The sequence below is a fragment of the Falco biarmicus genome, chromosome 5 (genome assembly GCF_023638135.1).
Source record: "Falco biarmicus isolate bFalBia1 chromosome 5, bFalBia1.pri, whole genome shotgun sequence".
NCBI classification, from domain to species: domain Eukaryota; kingdom Metazoa; phylum Chordata; class Aves; order Falconiformes; family Falconidae; genus Falco; species Falco biarmicus.
The window spans coordinates 41,210,265-41,235,778 of record NC_079292.1 but is presented as its reverse complement, the minus strand read 5'-3'; the positions used below and the strand labels follow the sequence as shown (position 1 = coordinate 41,235,778).

At 39.9% G+C, this 25,514-nt stretch overlaps 1 protein-coding gene across 1 annotated transcript in view; it reads right to left on the bottom strand.

Moving 5' to 3' along the window:
• The window catches only part of NELL2 (neural EGFL like 2), a 150,276-nt gene that overhangs the window by 116,066 nt on the left and 8,696 nt on the right, over window positions 1–25,514 (bottom strand). Inside the window, exons 3-5 of the mRNA XM_056341603.1 lie at window positions 13,718–13,868; window positions 316–489; window positions 111–207 (exon numbers count right to left, since the gene is read on the bottom strand). Coding sequence (XP_056197578.1) covers window positions 111–207; window positions 316–489; window positions 13,718–13,868 — 422 coding nt within the window. The remainder of the gene's footprint in view (window positions 1–110; window positions 208–315; window positions 490–13,717; window positions 13,869–25,514) is intronic.

Below are 25,514 nucleotides of genomic sequence, written 5' to 3'. Positions count from 1 at the left end.
CCCCAGGCTGAACAATCCCAGCTCTCTCAGCCTCTCCTCATATAAAAGATATTCCAGTCCCTTAATCATTTTTATTTAAGTTCGCACTTTCCCTTTCAGGGAATGCATACCTTAAAATAACCATGTGCATTATTCCTCTGTCCCAGCCAAAAGGCTGTACCCAAGGGTAAGTCCATGAAGGGCTTCTCCACAACTCTTTCATAAATTCTGAAAAGGAAGGACAAAATATAGTCCCAAGTTGTTATCATTTAATTTAGTCAAAGCTGGAATGTTCCAAATGTGACATCATCTTATATAACAATACTCTTTACTTACTTATTGCAGTCCACATGTAGAATCAAGTGAGAGGCACTGATTGCTAAGGAAAGCCTGTGCCATTTATCATCTGCCAAAATGTATGGGAATACTTCTGTGTGGGAGCGATGACTGCCTGAACGATAATGCAACCTGATTTCATTTCGATGACCGCTGCTTTCCAGCTCCAGGTACCTGTACCATAAATGCATCATCATGTCATGAACCATTCTTATCAGCACAGCAACATTTTACATAACAACTTCTCATTATCATGCAGGATCTATTTAAAAGTGCGGGGAAAGACAAGTAAGGAGGTACAAAGATGAAAGCAGACACTTTTCAGATTTGCACTGCATCCTTCTTCTCAATAACACATAATAGCAGGCCCCAACTTTCACGTAAGTGCACAAGATCCTGAGACAAATATTTTTTTCTTCTAGCAAAACTATTTTCCATAACATGACCTGGTTGGAAATACAATTAACCTATTATGAACAATTGCCTCATATCCTGAAAGCAGAGCAAAGATATTCTGAAGGCATGAATGCACAAAACACACCAGCTTTTGCAATAGGGACATTGCTGGCCATTACCAACCAGGGAAGTAAGCGAGAACTCAAGACCTTTCCTTTCTTTTCACTTTTCATAATGAAATTTCTCCTAAGAAACACAAAAGTTTCTTTCAAGAAGTGCTAGCTTTTCAGAACAATGTATGCATGTGTACTTATTTGCTTTGTTAAACAAGTATGTGTATTTCTGGTGGGTGTGTGTATATGTATACACATGTATGGAAATGTATGCACATGTATGGATATGCATATATACATAGTAAAAAACAGCACTGCAGCTGTACCAAGCTAAGCGCACTATACACCAGATTTGCAGATTGTAAACACAACCTTTGCTGATGAAATTCCACAGATCAATTTTAAAAGCACCCCATAACCAAACTGCACTTAGTCAGACAGGCCTGTCTCTTGCAATTGAACCTCTTCTGGGAACAAGCTTGACAAAGCATTTGTCTTCTAAGTTTCTCATTGTAAAGTGTCCTCCTAAAACTCTTAAAAAAAGGAAAGAAAAACAGAAATGGAGATTCTCTACAAATCACATGCAACCTACAGCTAAAGAGCAAGGGAAATAACATAGTGTGTGGCAAGATGCACAACTGGGAGAATGGACAATTCATTTTTGTCTATTTTTGCTGCCACATCTGCAGTCAGGCATGACAGTAGTTTGTAATCTGAGTGCACATGTGCCTTATGGTGATGTTGTTTACTTTAACAGGCTATCTATATCAAAGAACAGACAAGACAATGATTGCAGTTTTAAAGAGTAAAGGAAAAAATCAAAACCACCTTGTACAATCATTATCCCTAGGAGGAGGATTGGGCTCACTGCACATATCTCCTTCCTTCAGGGTGTTTCACAGGAGAACAGGCCTAGCAACAGCACCAAAACAACTGTCCTTCTGCAAAACTGGCAAAGGGCAATTTCTTCTTCCTTCCCAGTATTAACAAAGCATTTGACTAAAGTCAGCAATAAATTTTATAATCTCAGATAATTTACCTCCTCATGGCCTGAAAATAATTTTTGCATTGGCAAGAACTGTAAACTAATTGAAGGCCTGGCTGGAAAAAAATTGGGCAATAGTGGCAGGACATCAGTCAGCTTAATAACCTCCTTCATAACTCAGGCTTCAAGGATAAAAATAAGGTCACTCTCAGCCTAACAGAGAAGGGGAATGTTACAGAACTGGACTTCTCCAGCAATTTTTAAGTGCCTCCACCCAGCTGCAGATACAATCTGAAAAAAGAAAGTCAAGGATATGTTGAAACGTTATCCCCTGGTAGAACCAACAGCTAGCTCCTACTCTTTCAAAAAAGTCAATAGCAGAACTGATGCCAGCACACAGAAATGCTGGCAGGCCGGGAACAAACTATACCAGTAGACAGTCACTACAGAAGGCATAAAGTGAGCACTCACGTTGCCCCTTATGCAGATCAAAGAATGAAATCTCTGAGAATGAAACACGGATCTCCCAATAAAAAGAAGACATCACTATAAAAATTTCAGGAATTAAGAACTGCTGAAAGAGGATGGTGACATTCAATGATGCTGCAATAAGCAAGGAAATCTTCCTACACAAAGAGGTACAAAACCTGTGGACACTCAGAGTTTTCTTTTAACTGTGATTAACGCACTGTTTTGAGATCCACAGGCAATCTCTTTTGTTCTTCCATTTTGTAAACTAACAAATTACTGTTACAGAAAACATGCATCAAAATGAAAAAGAAAATAATAGACATTAGGAGAATTATTAGGAGAGGAATTTATGGTTTACTAATAATCTGTAGAGGCAACAGCAAAACACAAATAGAAAAGCAAGTGGAATGACAGCCAGAACAATATTGCCTTCAGCTTGAACTAACGCCATGACACTGAAACACAGGGAAATGAAGTGGATAATTTTCACTTCATTTTTCACAAAATACTCTGCTTGCTAGTCCACTTTTGTATATTTGTTTAACTGCCTGGACTTAAACAGCTCTGGCTTAGTCTCGTGAATTTCAGGAGATGGGACAAGCTTCAGCACTGACAAACATGCAGGTGGCAATGCAAAGTCTACCCACAGTGAGGCTTCTCGTGCTATCTGTGAGGCTGTAACACTTGGGTACATGCTTTCCAAAGGTTTGGAAGAGTCTTTGAGAAAGTAAGCTAAGCATTAACAAATACTTTTTTTAAAAAATACTCATTTATAGTGACAAAAATACTCTACACTTCCCTGTACACTCAGGTTTACTTATCTTTTGAAAGAGAGAAGAGGGTGATCCTGGTTCCTGAAAGACTTACTCCCAAAGGAAACAGCAACTGTATTGTACTGCAGTCTTCTCCTAACCAAGAATCTCATTACTGAAGTTTCAGGGGAACCTCGTCAGCTGAATCACTGGTTTCTTGTCCATATCAGCCCAGCCCACCCCTCACAGGGAGAGCAGCAGTCAAAAAAGTCCCACTGCTAAAGTCACTGCTGCTTCTCCTAACAGCTCCAAGGTGCTCTTCTATATTGCAAAAGGCAAACAGCTCTTGGAACGAAAAATAAACCGCAGAGAGAAACACAGTACAACAGCAGAACCTGCTTCCCCCTTTACTAATATCCATGATCTCTGTGGCTGTTTAATCAATACCAGCCTACTTGATTTTAACCCCAAAAAAACCACACACACTTCAGGTCAAATGGATTTAACTTGGCAGGGAGATGATACGTGCTTTGGTTTACTACGTTTGACATTTGGAGAAGAAATGCCAACCTGGAAAAAAAAGGTTGTTGCATCTCCATAGATCACTCTGTGCATGCACAATCATTGCAAAGACAACAGCCAAGGCCACTGTAAGATCAGCCGCTCTGCTTGGAAACCAACCAGACAGTGATCCCTTTTGTAGACTAAGGCTGAACCTCTCTTCATAAGAGGAAGAAATTTGTTTCAAATGCCCCAGAGGAATCTGAGAGATAAAACAGCGATGTTTTCTCTGCTGCCCAGCACTGATCTATTGCAACTGCTGGATAAGAGTTGAGAGTCAGCAGATCTGCCCAGCTGCGGAGCTGCTACTGATCATCCCTGGTGAAGGGCACGTGGTCTGCGCAAGCCTGCACAGGACCCGCTCTTCAGGCTGGCCTCTTCAGTGCAGGGGAGACTGTTAAGTCAGGGTGTACAGCAAAAAGCTGGAGATTTAGGTGAAGCATCAGGTGGTCCTGGTGTATGTAGTAGCAGTCTTTGAGAAGAGGGAAGTACGGTCCTTCCAGCTGACAGCCATCATTGGTAACACCAAGGGTTTGATTGCTCACTTGTTCATTTGGCATCCCTGCTCACACAGCAAACTCATGCCATAGCTGTCCACTCTTACTCCAGGCAATAATAATTTCAACTTCCATTTACAGCATGTAGACAAATATTTTAGAAGCTAAAGGCAACATACCATCTCTGCTGCATATGAATTTATTATAGGCTGGGGCTTTTTTTAAACTTCTACCACTCCTGTTTATAGGTATAGTGTTAAAAAGAGTTCCTCATGGCTCTTTGAGCTACACTAAGAAAAGGAAAACCAATAAAATTAAACAGGAGTATGTACTTAAGAAAAAAAATTAAAATCCTTATCTCCATTACTTCTAAAGATTTTTATCTGAAGATTTTTGATACAGAAGTTCTTGCTTTTTTGTTAGGTATAATTACATAAAACATAAAAAAAAAAAAGAGATCCTACTCAGTAGACCTTATTCATTGCAAATTATGGCTACAGCAGCAGTAAGCAATTCTGCTCGGTGTAGATTATGAAGATGTAAAAGCAATTCATGCCGCACAGCCACCACATTCAGTGATGCGTTATTTGCTATTTTCCATTGTATGACGACTGGGCAGTCAGGAGCGTAAGCCTTATTTTTCTATTTGGAAGTAACACTTAAAGTGTTCTGAAACATTAACTAGGCATTTTTACTGCTTGGTTCATCCCCTAGAACAATATGGTATCAAAATATCCCCAGATGGATCCTAAATGCCAAGTGGCAACTGCACTATACCTGTAAAAACCTAGTCCCCCCTCTCTCACTTGACGCTACTGCTTGGCCTTACTGGCTTTGCCCTTTTCCCTGACTATAGCTCTACCTAGGCAAGAGGTGACTGGCGGTTTTGCCAGGGAGAGACAAATTAAAAAAATGGTCCTAACTTTCCTGGGTAAGTTAGTAGCACTTAGTGCAAGTGCACAGTGAGCAGGAAAGCCATCAACTTAGTTTCTGTCCCTTTCTTTTGCTGAATGTAGTTTTACAGCCAGACAAGAATTTTCAGATGTAAGATATTTTTGTCCAAAAATCCTGATTCAATCATTAAAACCAAAACTTTTGATAGAAACACATTCTCACAGCAAGGCTTGCGGGGTCCAAGATTAAAAGCTTGTTAAAATGAGACACAAACAGAGCAAATCTGAAACTCTCTGACAGACTTTCTCAAATATTCTGTAATGCAGCAGTTATTACCTACTTGAAAGCAAAGACCCCAAGTGAAGAGAGGTCAAAATCAGAAGAGGGTATCTCCCATACCAAAACAGAGTGCACAAACAATGGGACAGTAAAAACAGTCTCTCAGGTTGACCTGAGGAGGCTCTGCCATTATATAGAGTTCATCAATCAAAAAGTCAGGTACAAGAGCAACCTAAACTCAGTAAGCTGATCTCAAGTTCTATGCCTATCCTAATAAATAAAGCCAACAAGGCTCATTCCCTGGTCCTGAAGACAAATATTAACAGTGGTGCTCCACTGCAACTCATACCCAGATGGGTGCTCTCTCACACTTCTTCCTTAAAACAGGTGGCTTTTTCCACACTGCTTGTTGGGAACAGTCCCTGGCCAATCATACTCCACAAACTGTGCCCCGACATCATCTGCAAGGGTGCTAATAGCAGGGGACAAAAGCATGCCAAGGAAGATGCTAACAATTATGCAGAATGAAGAACAGCAGGCCAGTGCTCCAGCCCAGGCCTGGGCACTGTGTGGTTTCCTAGCATAGCCCTGGCCAGGCACTGCCAACAAAGCTTTTTAGTACATTGAGGGGTGGGGGGAAGAGATAGATAATTACACTCCTCAGGACACTTGTCTCAGATGGAAAAGAACAAAGTTCAAGTCCCTGTTAGAAATCAGGCAGAGCAGAGATTAACAGTGCAAGGAAAATGCTTCTGAAGCACCCCAGCCAGCAAGCTACTGATCATTCTGGCATTTACATCTCTTCTGCAGTTTATTTTCTTCCACCACAAAAAAGGTCAACCACCTCAGCTTTGTTCCAGCACAACACTGTTCATTGCACTGGATAGCTACGGAGGACAGCTGGGGACGAGGAAGGTGCATTCCTGATGTGCACAGGAGATAGAGCCCCATGCTGGGACACCCATCAAGGAACACCCTCCACACTGCGATGTCCACAGAAGAGAACAGCCAGGCAACAGCTAACTGGAAGGGTAGAGAGACACCATCCACACACATTCACCTGCACAGACTACTACTGCGCAGCTACTACACTCTAACCAGAAAGAAGCCACAGCACAAGGTAGCAGCTAGGACAGCGAGGCTGCAATGCCCTGATGTGGACAAGGAGGCTAGGAAACAAGTGCAAGTGAGGCTGTTCAGATCCATTTCATCCCTGTTCCCCTCAGTGTCTGTACCCAATTCAAACTAATGAAGCATGTGAGTCAAAAATAGAAGCCAATAAGATAGTTTCTATCACCATCTTGCAGCACTCATCTGACTTCAGTGGGGATACTGTGATCTGGAAGCCTTTGCTAGCTTTGAAGGCAAGAACTTGCTTCTCACCTGAGAGATCTCTCTGCTTACCTCCCAAAATATGAGGTCAGTTAACTATGCCCCTAAATCAGAGAGGCAAAATCTTGCCTTCCCCACCTGCAGAGTCTGCATAGCTTCTGCTACTTCAGTGCTACAATCCAAGAGCCCTGGTCCATCGCAAGAGCAAGATATCCCAGACACCTAATGTTACCACTGATGACAAGGCAAGGCTCCCAGCCAGCCTTCCTGCAGCACTTGCAGAAGGTCAGCAGGAGCCAGAAGCAGGACCCAAGGTCCCACCGACCTCCCTGAAGCACTTCATGAAGAGTTATTCTCCCAAAAGGTGCTAGCTTGGTCTGGGAAAAATTCAAACCTGGTATCACAGCATATTGTCTATGTTGTCCACGTTCAAGCTGTGAATATGAAATCAAATTCCCGAACTAGGAAATATTTTCTGAAACATAATACTTGCCTTTGAGCAATCGCTCTCATTCCTCCCATCTCCCTCAGTAACCCCGGTTATCAATGTATTTATTTCCATTTTATTCTATCACACAGAGCCCCACTAATGTCAATCTTGCCTATCTGAAGCTTCCTCTTCTACTAAAAATCAAGGAGGGAAGAACTTTCTCAGATCAAGCAAGCACTGTAAAAACCCACTCCCTTTCTCGCAAAGTTTCTCCATGGAGAGCAAGAGGACTGCAACTACAATAAACAACCTTTCAATATATACATATTAGTAAAAGCAAAATCCAGTTTCAACCCAACTTCTCCCATCTCCTACCCTCAACAAAACACAGATTTGTAATTTACTTGTTAATAGAAACCCTTTCAAACAACAGTAAAAGAAAAATGACATCTGTCAAAATTCATATTTAAACTATTTCAGTGGTGTTTTTCAGTATCATAGGCAGGGACAAATTTTTGTCTCTTACTCAAGTAGGTCTGTCACTAGTCGCAATTCAAACTACAGGATTCAGGCTCATACAAGCATTTTGTAACAAGTTCCCAACCAAATCACCCTGGATTAGTTGGTGCTGCGATGATTTACATCAGCACACAGGCCAGCCTCTCTCGATTCAATAAAGTTATAGGAAGGTGTTTTAAGGTGAGTGCATTACAAGAATTTACATCCTATTGGCAATTATTTTTTTTTTTCGGTCACGAAGCATAAACTAAACCAAAGCAAAACAACAGAGGCAATAGTGAAAAGGCATCAATCAATTTAATAACATCCCTTATAACCAACACTTAAAGAAACAGGTCTTTCCCAACATTATAAAGACATTAAACTGAGTACAAGACAAAATTGCTGCTTTACAAACATTTCCATCCAACCACACACTCAGGGATAGAATTTAATCTCCCAAACCAACAGAAACAAAGAACTTTTCTCTTTTGGGATAAAGGAAAGAGCCCAGACAAGCTGTCAGGCTCTACATAGAGAATCCTTTGTCCCACAGAATCTTCTCACACATTAGAAAAGCGGTGAATGAATGAAAGAAAGAAAATATCTTCTTTTTTTTTTTTTTGACACCTTTGATGAAACATGCAAAATTCATCAAAAGAAAAGAAGGCTGACACCAGGGGAGTTTTACATCACTAGAGGAAGTAAATTCAAAAGCAATTGATTGTTATGAACAAATTTAAGAGGGTTCATATTTAGACCAGTAAGAAAGAGCAACTAAGATTTACTACCAAAAAAACAAAATATAGGACATCACAACCCTTCATTTTTCCAGCAAAGAACACCACAGAATGGTTTAAACAGCAGAAATAAGCTACCTCTTCTTTTGGCACAGCCAACAACCACGTGCAGCTTTAATGTTTGAAAATTAATCCCACGTTATTCTTACCTAATGTCTGCTCTGCAAGTTAGTGATGAGGAGGGGGAGAGCACCCCTCAGACAAAACCAATGTAACTACAGTATTGGCTTAAGTGGTAAATACTGGAAGTTTTTCACAGTGTAATGTGTTTGCAGCAGATTTTTGGTGTCAGAGAGGAGACTTCACACTGCAGTCCAGAAATGCAGACACTCATATATCAAAAGCAGGGAACATACAGTTCCACCTCTATTTTAATACAATGGTCAAACAACAGAATACAATTCATGTGTCGGGAGTTTGCCTTTGGCAACTTCTCTCCTTGTACACTTAAATTACTAACAAAGAAACTGTCACAGATATTTTCCTCCTAGATACTGGAAGAGGTCTGAAAGTGCTGTACAGTACAGCCTGTTTGACAGCAGATAATCACAAGACACCAACAGCTGTTAAAACAAATGTTAAGTAAGGCAAAAATTAAATAAATTAATAGAGATACATAATTAAGTGCAAGGAATGCCTGATCACAATATTCTATTGATTTCAGTGCTTTGTTTCAGGATATGAAAAGCATTAACTGAAAGAAAGAATGGTTAAACTACAATACAGTGATTTCATCCTTTACAGGCCCTAATATGCAGTATCTCAAGAGATATGAATATAACATCAGTTGCATAGAGCCATCTAACCATGAAGGGAGGAAAAAGCTTTAATACATCTCTCCACTGTTGCCAATTAAATGAAAATATATGATGGAATAGTGAGACCTAACATATATTACAAACCCCATCACAGATTAGAATCATCTCTCTGCTGATTCTTCCATCGAGACAGCAGCGAGACAAATTCAGAAGTGAAATGAGGAGGATAATACAGCTTAAACTGAAGGCTGATAGCAAGCACACAGCAATCAGTGTTTAACAGTGCTTGCATTTGGACTTAAGGCATCACGTCATTCAAAATATTTACCTTGTTATTTTAAAGTACAATGCATTTTAGGCAGGGCACTATGTGGTCAAGGTGATGCTCTCAAGTTAAGAAAACATTTGTAACAGATATTGTTTCAGATCCTTTCAGTTTAAGATTAATGTTTAATATATTAAAATCTTTTAAAACTGAAGAAAAGCATAATCTTTATAAAAGGGGAAGACAGTTTTAATACTCCATTAGGAAAAGAAAAATAAAGGCATTTAACAGAGTAGGAAAATATGACTGTATCTGCAGAAAATCCTTTCAGGAGCTACTTTTTGTGGTGACAGCCATATCCTAGCCTCAGATAATGCCCAAGCCCTAGAATTACATGGAGAACTTCTGCATCTATCTGATAGCCCGAGGACAGCATTTACCACATGATGTTAGATGGGAAACTTTGGGAGAGCAGTCCTGTCAACTTCTTGAGACTCAAAGCTATAAGTAGTTGCCTGACTGTGTCTCAGTGGAAGCATTCATTTTTGATGTTCTTCAAAAGGGAATTGGCAAAAAAGAACAAAACAAACCCAAAACATAAAACTAGACAACACATACTGAAGCAGTAAATTCTGAATCATGTAAACTATATTAAGGACATACACTGAAGCAGTAAACTCTGAATTATGTAAACTACTTTAAGTACATAGTTTTAAAGAAAATTATAAAATTTTTAAAGTAACTTCAATTTAGGACATGTCCTCAATTTGCTGTAAATTAGCATGTTTGCAACAAAGTCCCTAGACTTATGCAAAGAAAGGATGAGTTTTTACTCTGATTTATTTTCAAAAACACACATTCCCCAAGCCACTGAATAAACGAACATACCTTTTTCCACTTTTTGAATAAACATTTTGATTTTCTTGTACCCTAGAAATTATTTTACTCTAGAACCATTAGTTGTTATGAAAACTCTGTAAAATAAAACATAAGAAAAGTTACTTGTGTGATAACTGATATATCCTTCAGTTCCTGCCACCTCCAGCCTTCCTCACCACCATTCCATTCCTCACTGCAGAAAAGCAAGAGCTAGTATTGACTTCTATAAATTAAGAATATAGCCAGGTGTGATTCTGTCCCACAAGGCAGCAGTTCAATACTAGCACAACTTTTTTGACATCAGAGAAGCTATATAAGGCTAAAGTTGGTGCGACGGAGTACAGTCAGGTCTGCCATTGCTAATTCTCCTACCAACTGTGATGACTGCTTTGACAGAGATCACAAGAAGTTGTTTGAGCACTAAAGGACTGTTACAGACAAGTTCCTGGTCAGAAGTGGGCAAGGTCACAGAGATGGAAATCCAGCACTGAAGAAGCAGTTATTTAATGTAACCCATCCAAATGCTCCCTTTTGATTTCTACACTCTTGTCTTTATTGTCAGTAATCACCAAAGAAAATTAAACCCGTAAGAGGTATTATAGGAGACTCAGAGATGCTAGCCTAATTCCAGTATTATCCACATCTAAGTCAGCCCTGATTTTAGTGCAATTAAATTGAACGAACTACTATAGCACACAGACATCTTTCTGTACGCCCTACCTCAGAACAGGCAAGCACATGCTTACTAAAATCTTAAAGACACATCTAACTTAATAGCTACAAGTTCTTTCTGGCCATACTTTTGCTGAGACTCATTTTATACCTACTGAAGATAAAGATTTTCCCTGACTGTAAGTGGATCAGATTAGGCATTTTTAAAACAAATTCTTCCGAGTTCCTTTTCAAGTAGATAACCTAATATTCTCCCAAAGAAAGCAATGAAATATTCAGAAGTAGATTGTTCTTTAGCTGCCTCATCCAAAGCTGACCCAATGTGTGACCTGCCTAAATAATCTAGAAGGCTTTTTTTCTTCCTCTTTGATTATCCAAAGGCTTACAAGGAACCCCAAAAAACAAACATGAAGCATACGTCCCTATAGAAAAATTGTAAACTCTATGCAGCGCTTAAGAGGGCATAGTAAGATGAAGAGGTCACACTGGATAAAATGGTGGTAGGAGTTTTTTGCAGCAAGGCGTGAACTGGGTATTATCTTCATCTTTCATACCTCTAACATTATAACTTTAGAGTAAGAGTACTAGAAGTTTCCACAGTTAAGAGAAAAAGGGCCTCAGAAACACTCAGTAGTGCCACTAAGTTATACATCCACAGTTAAAATCCCAACACACATAATGCAGACCTGATTTCAGCTAGAAACCTTGACAAATGTTTTCCATTGCAGTTAGTTCAGGTTCCAATATGCAGATAAACAGAAGTTGGTGAAAATGTAACAACAAAACCTGCAAATATTTAAGGTATGACAGAAATTTCTTTAAAAAGCATAAATGTTGTCAATGTAGCATTAAAAATCTAATCATCCATCCCTAGAAGTATACCAATATAAAATAATAGGATTTTCAGAGTCCTATTTGTCACCCTTTTACTACCATATTCTATATGGGCATAGACAGACAACATGGATGAACCAGATTCAAATGAGATAAGCAGCACTGCGTTTGTACGGCCACACAACCTGGTCACCAGGCACTGCTCTAACTTTTCCTTTTCTTTGATATGGCTGAATAGAATCCATATAATGCATTCTTGTTCACATAAGATCAATGGCAGCCCTACCTGCCAGCTTTACTCACCTGAGAATTAATTACTTTCCCAAGCAGTATCTCAAACTCTTCTGCAACTCTTAAAGGAAAGTTCTTTGCATGTTATTTTTGTACTTCTATCACCCTTTGTGCTCACTAAGTGGCAGTGTTTTCTCCCAGTTGGCCACTCTCCAAGTTACTGTTTCTTGAGTTTTGCTCAGTTATACACTACACATTTTTTTGATCTCCTATGGCATGTCCTCATGCCATTCCTGAGGCCAGGACAGGTCTTCCAGCAAACATTGCCTCCTTTCAGAAAGGCTACAGTGGTTCTCTTTTCCAGAGCCTTAAGAGTTTCACATTGGTGACCTCTTTGCCCATCTCTACAGCTATTTTGGCATATGAAGGTTTCATCTTTAACTTTGAAATTTCACATACAGTTGCATTAGCCCTATCAGTAGTGCAGCAAATCCATGTTCCTCCTACAAATGTGAAAACGACCTTTGTCAGGGCACAGCTGGCTCTGCATACCTACTCTCTCATTTGAGAGAGAATAAACTTTTCCATCTGGGATGATCTGCACATATGGTGGTATAGTTTGAGTTCAAAACTCAGTAATGACAGCTGCCCAGTTCTGTCCCTTGCAAACTGCTCGCTACTGCAGATGAGAAGCAGGTAACAGTTAAGAGAAAAGCCCCTCAGCTCCTCTGTGACATAACATCTGTAAACATCATCCAGAAGGCATCCAACCACCCCCTTGCAGAGTTTAAAGATGCTTTTATAAATTTGGCACAATGATCCTTGGGAAGGTTTTTCCTTTCTTTTTTAAATAGAAGAATTGCAGATAAGGCCTCTGGGAAATAGAATAAAAGCAAAACTGGAGCATCTTCCAGCACAAAATAATTGTTGCCGTGCCTGCTAATGAAAACTTGTACAGTCATGTAGAAAAAACAGACATTTTGCTTTGTTTGAACATCTGCCTTTACCTTCTTTTATTTTTTTCTATTTTGTAGTGAGACCCTCAAGAAAGGATTATGGGATTGTGCACATGAAAATAAAAAGGACTATGAATCTAAAGCAGAGATCATCTGTTGCTTGTGCTAATGACTGCTCAGTAAGTGCACATTTTAAAACTCCTTTTTATTCTGTCACAGAATCATAGGGCAGTTATCTTTAATAGCTATTACTCAGATATATAAAGAATATCTTATTTCTCTAGCAGTCGTTATCCTATCAAAGGGATAATCCTTAAATGCTCTGTGTCATTCACTTTAGTTTTTTAAGGTTGACAACATTTTGAGTAAAGTGCTCTACCATTCATGCGAGGTGTAAGCCCATAACTGGAGGAATTTATTTAATTTTTTAAACTGCTTGCAGTGTTAAAAACCAACGGGTGAATAGGTGGACGTACAGGTCCACACTTTTGAATCAGTGTAGCTATACTGATGTGACAGTTTTACACCAGCTGAGCATCTGGTCCTTATGGTTATGAACAAGAGAGAACTGGCTTTTCATGCCTTTGGTGGCAAGAGACACTTAAAGAGTAACAGCTGTTCCGCTTTCCCTTGGCTAATTTGGACTTGTGGATTTTTATGAATCTGCACAATATGCCTACCCAAACGCTGTACATATTTGGTAATGACCTGTTACATAATTTGCCCTAATTTAGGTTCAATTTTTAACTGCATAAATACATATACTTTCATGAACTAGTATACAGGTAGCAGTACTCACCTGTGATCTAAATGATGAATAGAGAAAATAACCCCTGAATTCAAATGGGCTTGTTTTAAGGTCACCAGGATTGTGAATTCGTATTTATTTCTTAACTTCTGAAAAAAGATTTCAGCTGTTTCTGGAGATGCCTTGACACTTCTTGAAGTATCTAAAAAACAAAACAAAACAAAACAAAAAACAACCGTAACAGAAAAAACACTTGGTATAAAACCTTATTTTACTTTACATCCTCCACTCAAAGAGCTTACAAAATAACAAGCTACTTCTGAGGAGCACAATTGAACAGACAGGCAAAAGCAAGGACCAAAGTATTTTAAACACCAGCTTTCACGTTCAATGGGAGCCATTTCAATGAAAGGGAACACATTTTCTAGGACACCTATTGTATTCAGGGGCGGGGGGGGGCGGTGTTTTGTTTTTAACACAGGGTCATAACTCTTTTACTTTCTTCATGGATGGCCAGATGGCACCTTTAATATCTCATCCAAAATATGGCCTTACTAGCAGCAAAGCACAGAATGACAACGCTGGATATGAGCCTAAGCTGTGAAGCGCAACCTGAGCAACTTTTTAATGACTTCTACAAAAATGTTATGCTTAATAGCTATGCACAATTAATTTAAAGGGGGGGGGGGGGAGGGAAGACAGTGGCATCTCTTTAGGGACAATTTACTCAGAATTAAGGAACAGTTATAAACAGGTAAAAACCCACCATCTTTCAAAATATATTATTGCTAATTAATCATTATATACTGCATTTCTACAGTATGTTGTGCTGCTTCTTGCACATGATGTCATGAACATTTTTGTTAGAGTAACTGCACACACACAACAAAGATTTTGCCTTTAAAAACCCACACACAACCAAGACTGAAGCAATGTTTCTGCTGAATTTGCATGGAACATGCACAGAAAATAAAAAGGCCCAACCTTAAGCCCTCTAGAGAGATAATTTACTAAACAAGATGTCAAATGTTGGAAAAACAATTTTTCAAGGTCTTCCACAATACATTAGAACAAAAATAATATACATTTTTAATGCACAAAATCAATTCATTAGCATGTGTAATCAACTGTGTAAGAACTAAATCAATTCACAAGCTTCTTGTCATTGTAATTTGACCATCCTGCTCTAACTCAGGGACACTGGCAGCGACAGCAGCAAAGAGCTAACTGATTTTCTTTGGGCAGCACTGCAGCTGAGCTCTCAGGTAAGCTTACACCACTGTTCTTAAAAAAAGGTTTATTCTTTAAGCTGTAGCTATGAAGATGCTACTCTGCATTAACAGCAGTTTATTGTGGTTTATGGACCAGGAATAGTTTTTTAACATGTGTTTAAGAAATGCAACAACCTGTACAACCCTTAAGACCTAACCAAGCTCCCGCACAATGTCACACCAGGCTGGATTTGACTAATGTTTTACAACGGGGAATCCAAAAGACAATTAAAAAAAATCTATTCATTTCTACCAAACTCCTATGATATTCTCATTAGCAACCAATGAAAGTATATGCATAACACCCCTTACCATTATATAAGGCCAGTTCTAATCGCACAGAAATAATTACGTCCCCCTCCTATACACGCTTTTACTCTAACTGGAGCTATTAGGATGCAAACACTGTGCTACAGATGGCCTGTGCTTTAGCAAGGAAACAAACCCTTGCCATCATGTGGAGCTCTCCAGAGCCCTCCCAGCTGCACTGAGAGAGGTGGGGGAAACACAGGGCTGCCTCTACGGCTGCAAGACAGGAATCTTTTTTGAGGTGTCCTCCTGCCACCCCTGTGAATCGTTACCCGATCACTAGGCTGGACAAGAGTTTTCCATCCTTCTATCTATAAAATCTTATCTGGGTTCCCTGTAAACATTCATCATGGCCTTAAACTACCTTCTTGTATACAGACAAAAGTACCATGACCTGATTAGATCATGCTGGAAGTCTATATATTAAGTTTATCATCATATTGACTGCCAGAGTACTAAATTGCCAAAACACATGGTCATTCAGTTATGGTCCTGCAAATAGGTCAGCTTATACTTGCTGTACCAAAATGCTGCACAGCCTTTTGAGTTATTACTACTCAGATGAAGCACAACACCCTTTGTTCAGGGCAGGCACCAGGTGGATTTCTTAAAGACAGATGACTGTAAGGTCCTTGATCCATTAGATCCATTCTTTTTACACTAACACAACAGTGCAAATCCCTCATTCCAATTGCCTTTGAATACTAGCTGTAGGTTCTTGATAGATCACCAGCTGCACTCAATAAGTACTGATTCAGGCTTGTTCTTGACATTTGGCTTCTAGTAATCATTTTAAGACCCAAGGAAAATACTTTACTGAACTAGACTTCTTCTATAATACCTTGGAAAATCAGACTGGTATATCTCAGATAATAATTTGTAGTTTCTCAACAGTTACACAAAAAACTCATACTGTGAATATTTCTAATACACTAAAACAAAGGCATGAATCTTTTCATATTAGAGTGCAAAAATAAAGAGAGAACTATTAGTCTGAAAGAGAAATTTGTCTCTAGCCATGCTATGTATATATGTGGTTTACTTTCCTAGAATATTGCATGTGTTTGGTTTGACCACAGTGTCAACACTCCATCTTTAATTTATAGAAGAATGAAGTTCAAAGTGACAATCAAAGAAACAAAAATCCAAATTCAAAGCATGTCATACTCTGTTCAATTCAAAGGTCTTATGGTAACACGTGTGGCTGGTTTGAGACGTGCAAATTAGCAAAAGTATTGAAAACAATTCAACAGATTGAGGAAAGGAGGGAAGGGGAGGTTGGGGAAGGGAGAATTAACTCATACTGTGGCTGGCAATGATAATGGTTTACCAGGACACAGACAAACAGTAGGTGATGGCCAACCTTCAACTGTAATATCTAGTTATGAGATGACCAGCTGGCCACAGGAGCAACAAACCAAGTCTTTTAAGATCTAACCTTGCAAAGCAATCTGAAGACCCAGTGAAGAAAACCACCAACCATAAGACCTGCAGGAACTCATCCCTTCAGAGGACAGGCTTTGTGGCCGCCTCTAGCCTGAGCTTGCAATAGCCTTCACAACTAAGTCACATTTTTCCCCTCTCGGAGACAATCTGCAGTCACAGTTTTGTAGTAAACACCAAAGCCACGCAAATGTTTCCTGGAGGTGTCAAGGGCAGACATTGTCATTTCAGTCACGATCATGAGATGGCAATTACTGCACTATAACCAAGGCAGTAAAGTCTAACTTCCAACAGGACGCACTCACAGGGCAAAGGCACTTCCACCAGTCTAAACTGGTGCTGCAGAACGAGGCAGCTCTATCCTCTTTAATTTCTTCTCATCCCAGTGCTGAAAACTGCATTCATGCAAAACATGAGGAACCATATCAGGCAAGTGATCCAGCTTTAACTAGCCCAGCCCCCCACCCCCAGAAAAAATAGTGTTGGAAGCAGCCATGAACAAGTTCCTGAAGGTAAGCAGGAAAATTTCCATACACAGCACCCTCAGCGTACTGAGTTGCACAGTGGAAAGACTACATGCAAATACGGTTCAGGATAAGCCATTCATTACAGATGTGTTCCAGTCCACAACAAAAACAAACAGTTATTAAATAGAATGGATAACTGTCTTAGCAAAGGGTGTGCTCTTGAGTTTCTGAAGTGCATCTAAAGCTAAACATACAGTATGAACTGAATTATAAAACAAACTCCTGCAGAAGAGTCTTTGAAAGAGGCATCCTAATTAATTGAGCTCCACAGTTTGTTTCGTGTGCACATAATCAGCTTTTAATAGCAGCATCTATAAATCAATTCTGCATCTGACTAGGTTTGCTGAACTATCCAAATAAAATTCTAGTGGTTTGTGAGAAAAAGGAGAAGGGCTGCAGGCTAAAAAGAGTCTGAAAAATATAATAAGGCTAGCTCAGTTTTGTTTCATTTTCCCACACTAGCTGGGATCAGTGTGACAAGGATATTTTCACACTGTGTCACTTCCCCATATTAAAATTTTTGGCTAATCTTTTTCTTAACTATGGATTTCACATAGCCAACAAAGGGCAACAATATCTGAGACTGTTTACTTTATACTGTTCTTTTATGTAAGTAACCAACATGGGCTAAGCCACTTCCAGCCAATGGGGCAGCATGCAAAGCCAATCCAAAAGCAGAATCTTTACAAAGTTGAAAGGGTACAGCGGGTTTTTAACTGGAACACGGTGCATTCACATTCAGGAGTTGCATTCCTGTAATGGAAACTCAAGATAGAAAGTAAAACAACCTTTATTAGACCAAAACCCTGCTAGACGTGTTATGCTTTAGATATCTCAGTGTGAAGGTTGATTGGTTTGTCTTTGTTTTTGTTTGTTTTTTTTTTTAAATACACCTAACTCTTTATTTGAACAGACATATAAGATACTGGTTGACAAAACATTTTGAGCTACTTTTCCTATACATTTGTTTGTTCGTTCTCTTCTGATAGATTCCCAGTTGTTTCACATAGAATAGCAAAACAGAAGCAGTTTTCCAAACCCACATGCGCCTGACTTGGTTTCTCCAAGGCTGTAGGAAGGAGCTTTGCAGAAGTGTGGGGGAAGGTGTTGCAGTTCCACCTCAAGTTTAAAAGACTACAAAACACGGGGTAAACACTGACCCTGTGTTTACTCCCACTCCCAAAGGGTGTGCATAAGCTGCTGGGCCCAGGAGCACTGCCCAGCTCCCAAGTCTGGGAGAACACTGGGACTACAATCTATTTGTAAGTCAGGAACTAACTGGGTCCCATCTAGACTTTTATGCACCCAAGTGCTCCTTCTAAACTGGGTACAACCTTGTCTCACCAGAGCAAAAGCTCACAAATGCCAGGAGCAAGGACTCTTAGCGAATCTCCCAAGTTGAATGATCAGACCTTAGGATACCCTACAGACTGTTTAGCAGGGGATACCCCACAAACTGCCCTTGTAGTTTAGACACCACCACAGTGGCCACCAATTCCATGTGCCTCCTTTATTTCCATTAAAGAAATGCCTCAGCAAGGATGTATGCAGAAAAAACTGCAATGGATAAGAAGGAGGAAAGGAAGAGGGCAAAATGCACTTCAGCTGAAACTAAACAATCGAACAAAAACTGACTTGAAGCCAAATCATTAAATCAAATAAAAACAAGGGGGAAAATGTCACAGTTTGTTCTTGCAGCACTTGGGAAGGTTCCAATTGCCTTTGCTTCATAGCTTTCTCTATTCTGAATGTCAGCTACAGCTTTGGTGTCATCCAGCAAGGGCTTTCCTCTACCTCAAACCATATGCAAAGTCCCACAAGTCACAACAGACTGACACAGGAGACTAGAAGAAGGACCTGTCTGAACACACACTTTTTTTCCCCCTGATGATATTGACTGTTCTTACTTACACCTTCAAAAAATATTAAACATATCACTTGGGGCCAAAACTCTGGCTCCCCTACAAGGTACATACTCATGCATTTAAAGTCATTTGGGCACAGCTGAGAACACAAATCCACTGTGGGACAAGAGGGGGGAAAAGTACTCAGAGTCTGGATGCTTCAATGCTTCAATGTCTCTGATCTGAAATAAGCAAAATATTATTAAGAACCTAACTTGTTTGTGTAATCAGAAGTGGTTTGTGCATTTGCATAAGTAATCATGATTTCATTCAAAGTGCTTTGTTTGTAATGTTTTCTTCCCTGTGGTCAAAGTCCCCATAGAATTTTTGCTTGGTTTGTTAAGCTTGCTTGCTTTTGTAACTTTTTTTTTTTAAGCTAAAGTAACACTAAAGATTGTTAACTATGCAAATTAAATTAAAATAGAACGTATTTAATAGGGGGCACACCTTCTACCTGCTACGGCAGAATAAGATAAGTGAGCAGTAGCAAGCCCTCAACCATTTCTACCAGCTCCTGGCACTGACCTGGATGACATTTTAGGAAAGAGTTTGAAAATCCAAGATTGTCTGGGGCAAACTACAGCTGTAATATATTATGTATTCACTGTAAATTGACAATAATGCCACTGAAATCTGTCTAGAAGCATTCCACAAAACAGACGATACAATGCTAGTTTGAGAGTGATTATACTAGTGGCTGGGTTAAGCCTCTGAGCTTATGTACCGGCTGCTTCTAGAAACCAACGAAAGTCACATCAAGCTGAATCTTTCTGTAATACTACAGCCCAGCTACTGACCTCCCCTGCTCTAACAGCCTCCTTTGCATCCCTGTGAGGCTACAAAGCAATTGCTCAGGTGCTAGCCACTGAAATACAATCAAGCTCTGTCAAAACATGGCCAAAGCCCTGAGATGATCTTGGGACTGGGGCTATGAAATCATTCCTTGCAGCACACATACCTAACTAGACCACACTGTGTGGAATGGGGAAGGTGGATATTTCTTCCCAGCCACCTACTACACAAGCAGAATCCAACTGTTTCAGTGACGCTGTCAAATGAACGGTGCTCAGCACAATTCCCCACCTGGATTACAGATCAGGGAAATCTCCTTTCAATGGTGTTGTGTCTCAGTGTGTCAGCAGCACAACACAGCCATAGATAGCACCTTTGCTTGGTTTTTAGATCCATACAACACAGGGAAATAGATGCAGAGAGAACAAGTGGCAGATTTACACTACTATAAACGCCCATTTGAGCATCAGGACTAGGTAGGTATCGTGCCTCTCTCAATCTCAGGCTTCATTTGCCAGAGCACAATGCTACAACACTTAGACATCTCCTGTGATCCCGTTAACCAAGAACGAATTTGCACCAGGATCACAAGTGGGAACAACTTACTGTAAGGTAAAGCAGCCTGGCAGCACTGCAACAATTCAGGTGCACCCTTCCAAAAATATGTAGGGTCCATGATCAAGGGACCTTGCATGACTCTTGGACTCAGTAGGTAAAAACTAAGTAAAGAGGTAAATCAATACAGTACAGGTTCTAGTGACCATATGTACAATAGCATATTTCAAACCTTTTGCAAATGAAAGGACAAGAAACCTAACTGTAGATAAAACTAAACTTTAAATGGGTGGAATTCCACATTAGAAGTCTGTATTCTTAGCACAGGACACTGAAGCAGCTGTTAATAAGCAATACAGATCCTACAGCGCTAGATTGTTAGTAAAACAACTCCCCCCCAGACTGCCAAAGAAAACATGAATGTGCGCTCTGGAACATTTCTGAAAGGAATATAAAGAATGTGCATGTCAACACAAGTGGAAGCAGCATACAAAAGTACTATCAGGAATTGTTAAAGGTATACAAGATACAGAAAACCACTGTTCCTTGCTCACGAGAAACACTATCCCTTTCACTGTAACTGTTACCATGGTAGATACTATCACCAGGAGAAAGCCTGCTACTCAGTGGGAAGCTATAAAAGATGACTTCCGTATTTGTTACAGAAATTCCATTCCTAGGAAATTAAAATGTGTGCTGTATGGTATGCTCTGCCCCAGGTATTTATTATTGTAATCTTTCTGGTGATTTATAGGTTCCACATTATCAATTGTATGATGCAATAGCTTTTTTGATGACCAGTTTTCCCTAGTCTATATTCCATCGCTATTCTCAATTCCTCTTTAAATTCTGAAGACGCTTTGAACGCGCTCCCTTGTAGTATTGAGTACTACTGCTTATGATGTTGTTTAGGTTTTTCATGGCCAGTATCACTATAAAACCTATTGTGTTTGAACAAGGACACAGAGGTAGCACAGAGCAGGATTTCTGTCCACTTCTTCATTTCAAGACAGGTTCCAGCTATACTTAAAAGGTTGCAGCTACTGTAGCTTAATAAATAAATATGTGTATATATACACGCACACACTCACACCCCTTTAAGCACAAAGCAGTTTTCTAGAAGCTGATTTGAGAATACCTTGAAACCTGTGGAGAAAAATCAAGCCTGTCTTGTTTTCCTTGCTGCTGCCATCGGTGGCATATGCACCTAGTTATGCTTGGCTGCATACTGTCATACGATCACTTTGTGTCAAACTGACCTAACAACAAACAAAAATACCACACCAAGAAATGCTGTTAACACTGGGACACAGACTGAAGACCACAAGAAAAATAATGCATTGCCTTCCAGCCTTACTGGTACTGTAATAAGGGCATGACACACATCAGAACTGCTAAAAGACTGAATTTATTTCCAGTCCCTAGTTGTATAGCACGGTTCAGGACTTTAAAAGTTATGCAAGTCACATGGAGGGGGAGGACAGGAGGAGGAAGCGAGGAGGAAGCAGTGCTGTCAGCCTTTTCCAAATGAAAAAGCTGGCTACCGAAGGTGAACAAAGCCTAATCAATTAAAAAAATAATGTACAAACTTAACAGCAATAACAAACAACATGAGCAGATTATGCTAGGTGTAGATCAAGCTGAATTACGTGAACTACTCTTCTCCCAAAAGATAGGACACAATTCAAGCTCCTCAAATATATCACATTCCAGTGGTGAACTGTGTCATACAGTGACAGACCACAGAAGATCAGCACCCACCACGGCACCTCTGGATTAGGATCATACTTGGTGTAGATACTCCTATACCCTCTAAGCAACACACCAGAGCTCTCCTTCACCTGGTTCTCACTGTGCAAGTGTCAGTAAGATGTACTCCTGGTCTCTGCTTGGTCAGTTTCTCTCAAAACCTGCATTCCCTGTGTGTGACCAGTATGCTGCTCCTGAGGACCTGCCACCTGCAGCCTGTGTTTCACAGAACCATTTAGGCTGGAAGGGACCTTTTGAGATCATCTATCCCAACCCCAATCATTCTTTGATGCCCTGGAGGTTTTAGCTTTTTTTCCCATCAAGAATCTGTTTCTCCCTCTTTGCAATGGTTTGGATCTCTCATCCTAGTTTTCCTTCATCTCCGGCTTTCTGGAGTATAACTGTTTTTTACCCACATTAGAGTTAATTGCCTTTGGCTCACCAAACTTCTCAGTGTTAAGGCTGATTTACTTTCATACAATACAACGGTGAGCTTAAGAAAGCATTAATGAGATCCATCCTAATTTCCCAGATGACCACAACGATGTGGTCTGCATGCAAGATTAACTTCTGACACGAGAATGGTCAACAGTCGTCAATTTAGAGAGCTCTAGAAAACCCAAACCTTCAACCCAACAGCAAAAACAGCACAACAAGGCAGGGGGAGGAAGGCCACCACTGAAAAAAAATTACATCTGGAGCATGCCAGACACATCGAGCAACTCTGTTGCTAGCCAGAGGTCTCTGGCACCGGATGGAGCAAACAGCAGCAGATGGGAGGAGAAGGCAGGACACTGAAATGTAAAGAGAATTCAGGTCCCTGGACAAATGAGGGGGAAGTGGCAGAGACCACACCTGAGGGGACAGGAAGGACACCCAGGCACCAGCTGTACTGGCATTCTTGGAAAAATCTCTACTCACCTGATACCTGTTTTGATGCCAAGAAAAGGAAAGGTTAGAACGATTTTGAATCAGGAATATCCAACAGCAGGGATACCATACACACAGCTCAGCTATGAGCAGGGCAGACAGACAGAAAGTACATGGGGGACTCAAACTACTGTTGCCAGAGGTACTAAGGAAGCTGGGGAGGACCAGAATTCAGGTTCTCCTGCAAGAAGTTTTCTTTTAAATCAGGTATTAATGAACTCCATGCTTCTATGAATGTGTCTGCTAGCCCTGTGAATCAACTACAGGTTTTAAACACACGACCAATTTATAAGCTTCTATGAGTTAAAATTAGAAATGCTTCCAAACCTAGATTTCTTTGCTCTTGCAAGCCTGTTTTAACCAAGTACCATTAAAATATACTTAATATGCATCAAAGAATGGTTTTAGGGAGAATGCAAAGGCAGCAGTTTGATTACTGATTATCAGGTATTCAATGCCCCTGTGTGTCTTTGAAAATCCCTCTCCCTATGCTAGAACAATTCCACTAACACCTCAGATCTCCAGAGTATACAAAGACTTACAGGGTCATCCACCCTATCCTCAGCATATTAACTGAATGTCACACAATGACTACAACATAGCTAATGTTTCCTAGATTGTTTATTTCATGCTGTCTTCTACAAAATGTAAAGTCTGAAGATTTCCATCACCTCCTTTTGGAAGCTGTTCCACAGTCTAAACCAGTTCACTGTGAAAGTCTCTTTATCTTAAATCCTCTCCATTTACAATATCATTACATTACCCTTACCTATAGCTCTTTGAATGCTAAATAATTCCTTCGTTTTAAACCTCTGAGAATCTTCTAATACTAGGCACTTATCATGCAACACTTTTGTCATTGCTTGGACAGGCTGTACATACCCAAGTTCTTTCAAAAGTTTTCTTAGTAAGTCAGTCCTTTTTACTGTATAATCAGGTTTGCTGTTGTTCTCTTCACTCCCTGCAACCCACTGAAATTTGTCTTAAATGGAGAAACCCAGAGCGAATGCAATGATCCAGACGCAATCTTAGTTTTAAAAAAATTCAACCTCCCAGATCTCTTACTACCATATGCTTTCCTTATGCTTCAACGCTAGTGGGGATTCTTAAAAAGAACATCACTGAACAGGGTACACACAAGGTTTTCCTCAAGTCTACCCCCCTTCTTGAATGGGCTTGCTGAGCAAATCTGTGGACTGTTTCAAGTTCAAAGGACGTCAGCCAATGTTACAGGAAATCTGAAGAGTGCCTTTGGAACAGCCGTGGCCAAATACGGAAATGCATGCTTAGGGAGTTATTAAAACACAAATTATTGCCCTCAAAACCACAAAAGCTCCTTTGGAACCCTTCTGGATCATTACACAGCTGTATTTAGAGACTGGTAGACATCCAGCCATGGAGTCAAGGCTGGCACATGGTGTCTTCTCTTGACAGAATAAACAGTATGGATGTTGCCACTATCTAATTATACTTAAATAAGCATTTATGCTGGGGAAACCGTACAAATGTTGCTCTGTCTAACAGAGAGCAACTCTACAACTGGAAGTCTTTTTCTTATTATACTCCCTCTATGTTTTCAGAGAGGGAAATTGCCACTCAAATTCCACTAAAAAGAGTTCTCAGTTATGGATCGCTAGCAATATTGATTGTAATGGCTCCTTTGGAAACATTACAGTCTATCGCAGCAATGTTGTCGCTGCTACAAATACGTTAATCTGCTAAAATCCTTTTGAACACTGTCTTCAGAAGTGTTAGTCTACTCGTCCTTTTAGACCATGCCCATTGCTTTAGCACCTTGCAACAGCATAGAGTTGTGAGTAGCCTCCCAAGATGGCTCAACACAAAAGTCATTTTTCTAAGCTTGCATTTCTCTCTGAAGTCATCAGGATCGCACACCCCCAAAAAAGTGTGCAACAACAACAAAAAAAAGGCAAACAATCACATAACAAATTGTTTAACATAACAAGATTTTTTTGCTGTAAAATTCTTCCACGTTGAAAATGACTACAACATTTTTTTCCACCCAAACATTTAAAGAAAAGGGGGGGAGGGGAGAAAAAAAATTACAAACCAAGAAATTTACTCCCTAAATGGGGGCCATGGCTTGAGTAATATATTTGCTACAAGTTTGTAACTAAGTTTTTAAAGTTCAGTAACAGCTATCTGAAACATCTGAGTGAACACTCATAATGAGTATTTATCATGGAAAACATGACCAGGCAAAAAAATGAAAAGTCCCCTTTCTTATTATATTTCTTCTCAGCTTTTCTTGAGGAAAAAAAAACACTTTTGGACAACAATAAGAGGGAAAAAATAGCATTTCTTAACTATTCAGATAAAATATAAAGGAAATTAGCCAAAATAGATG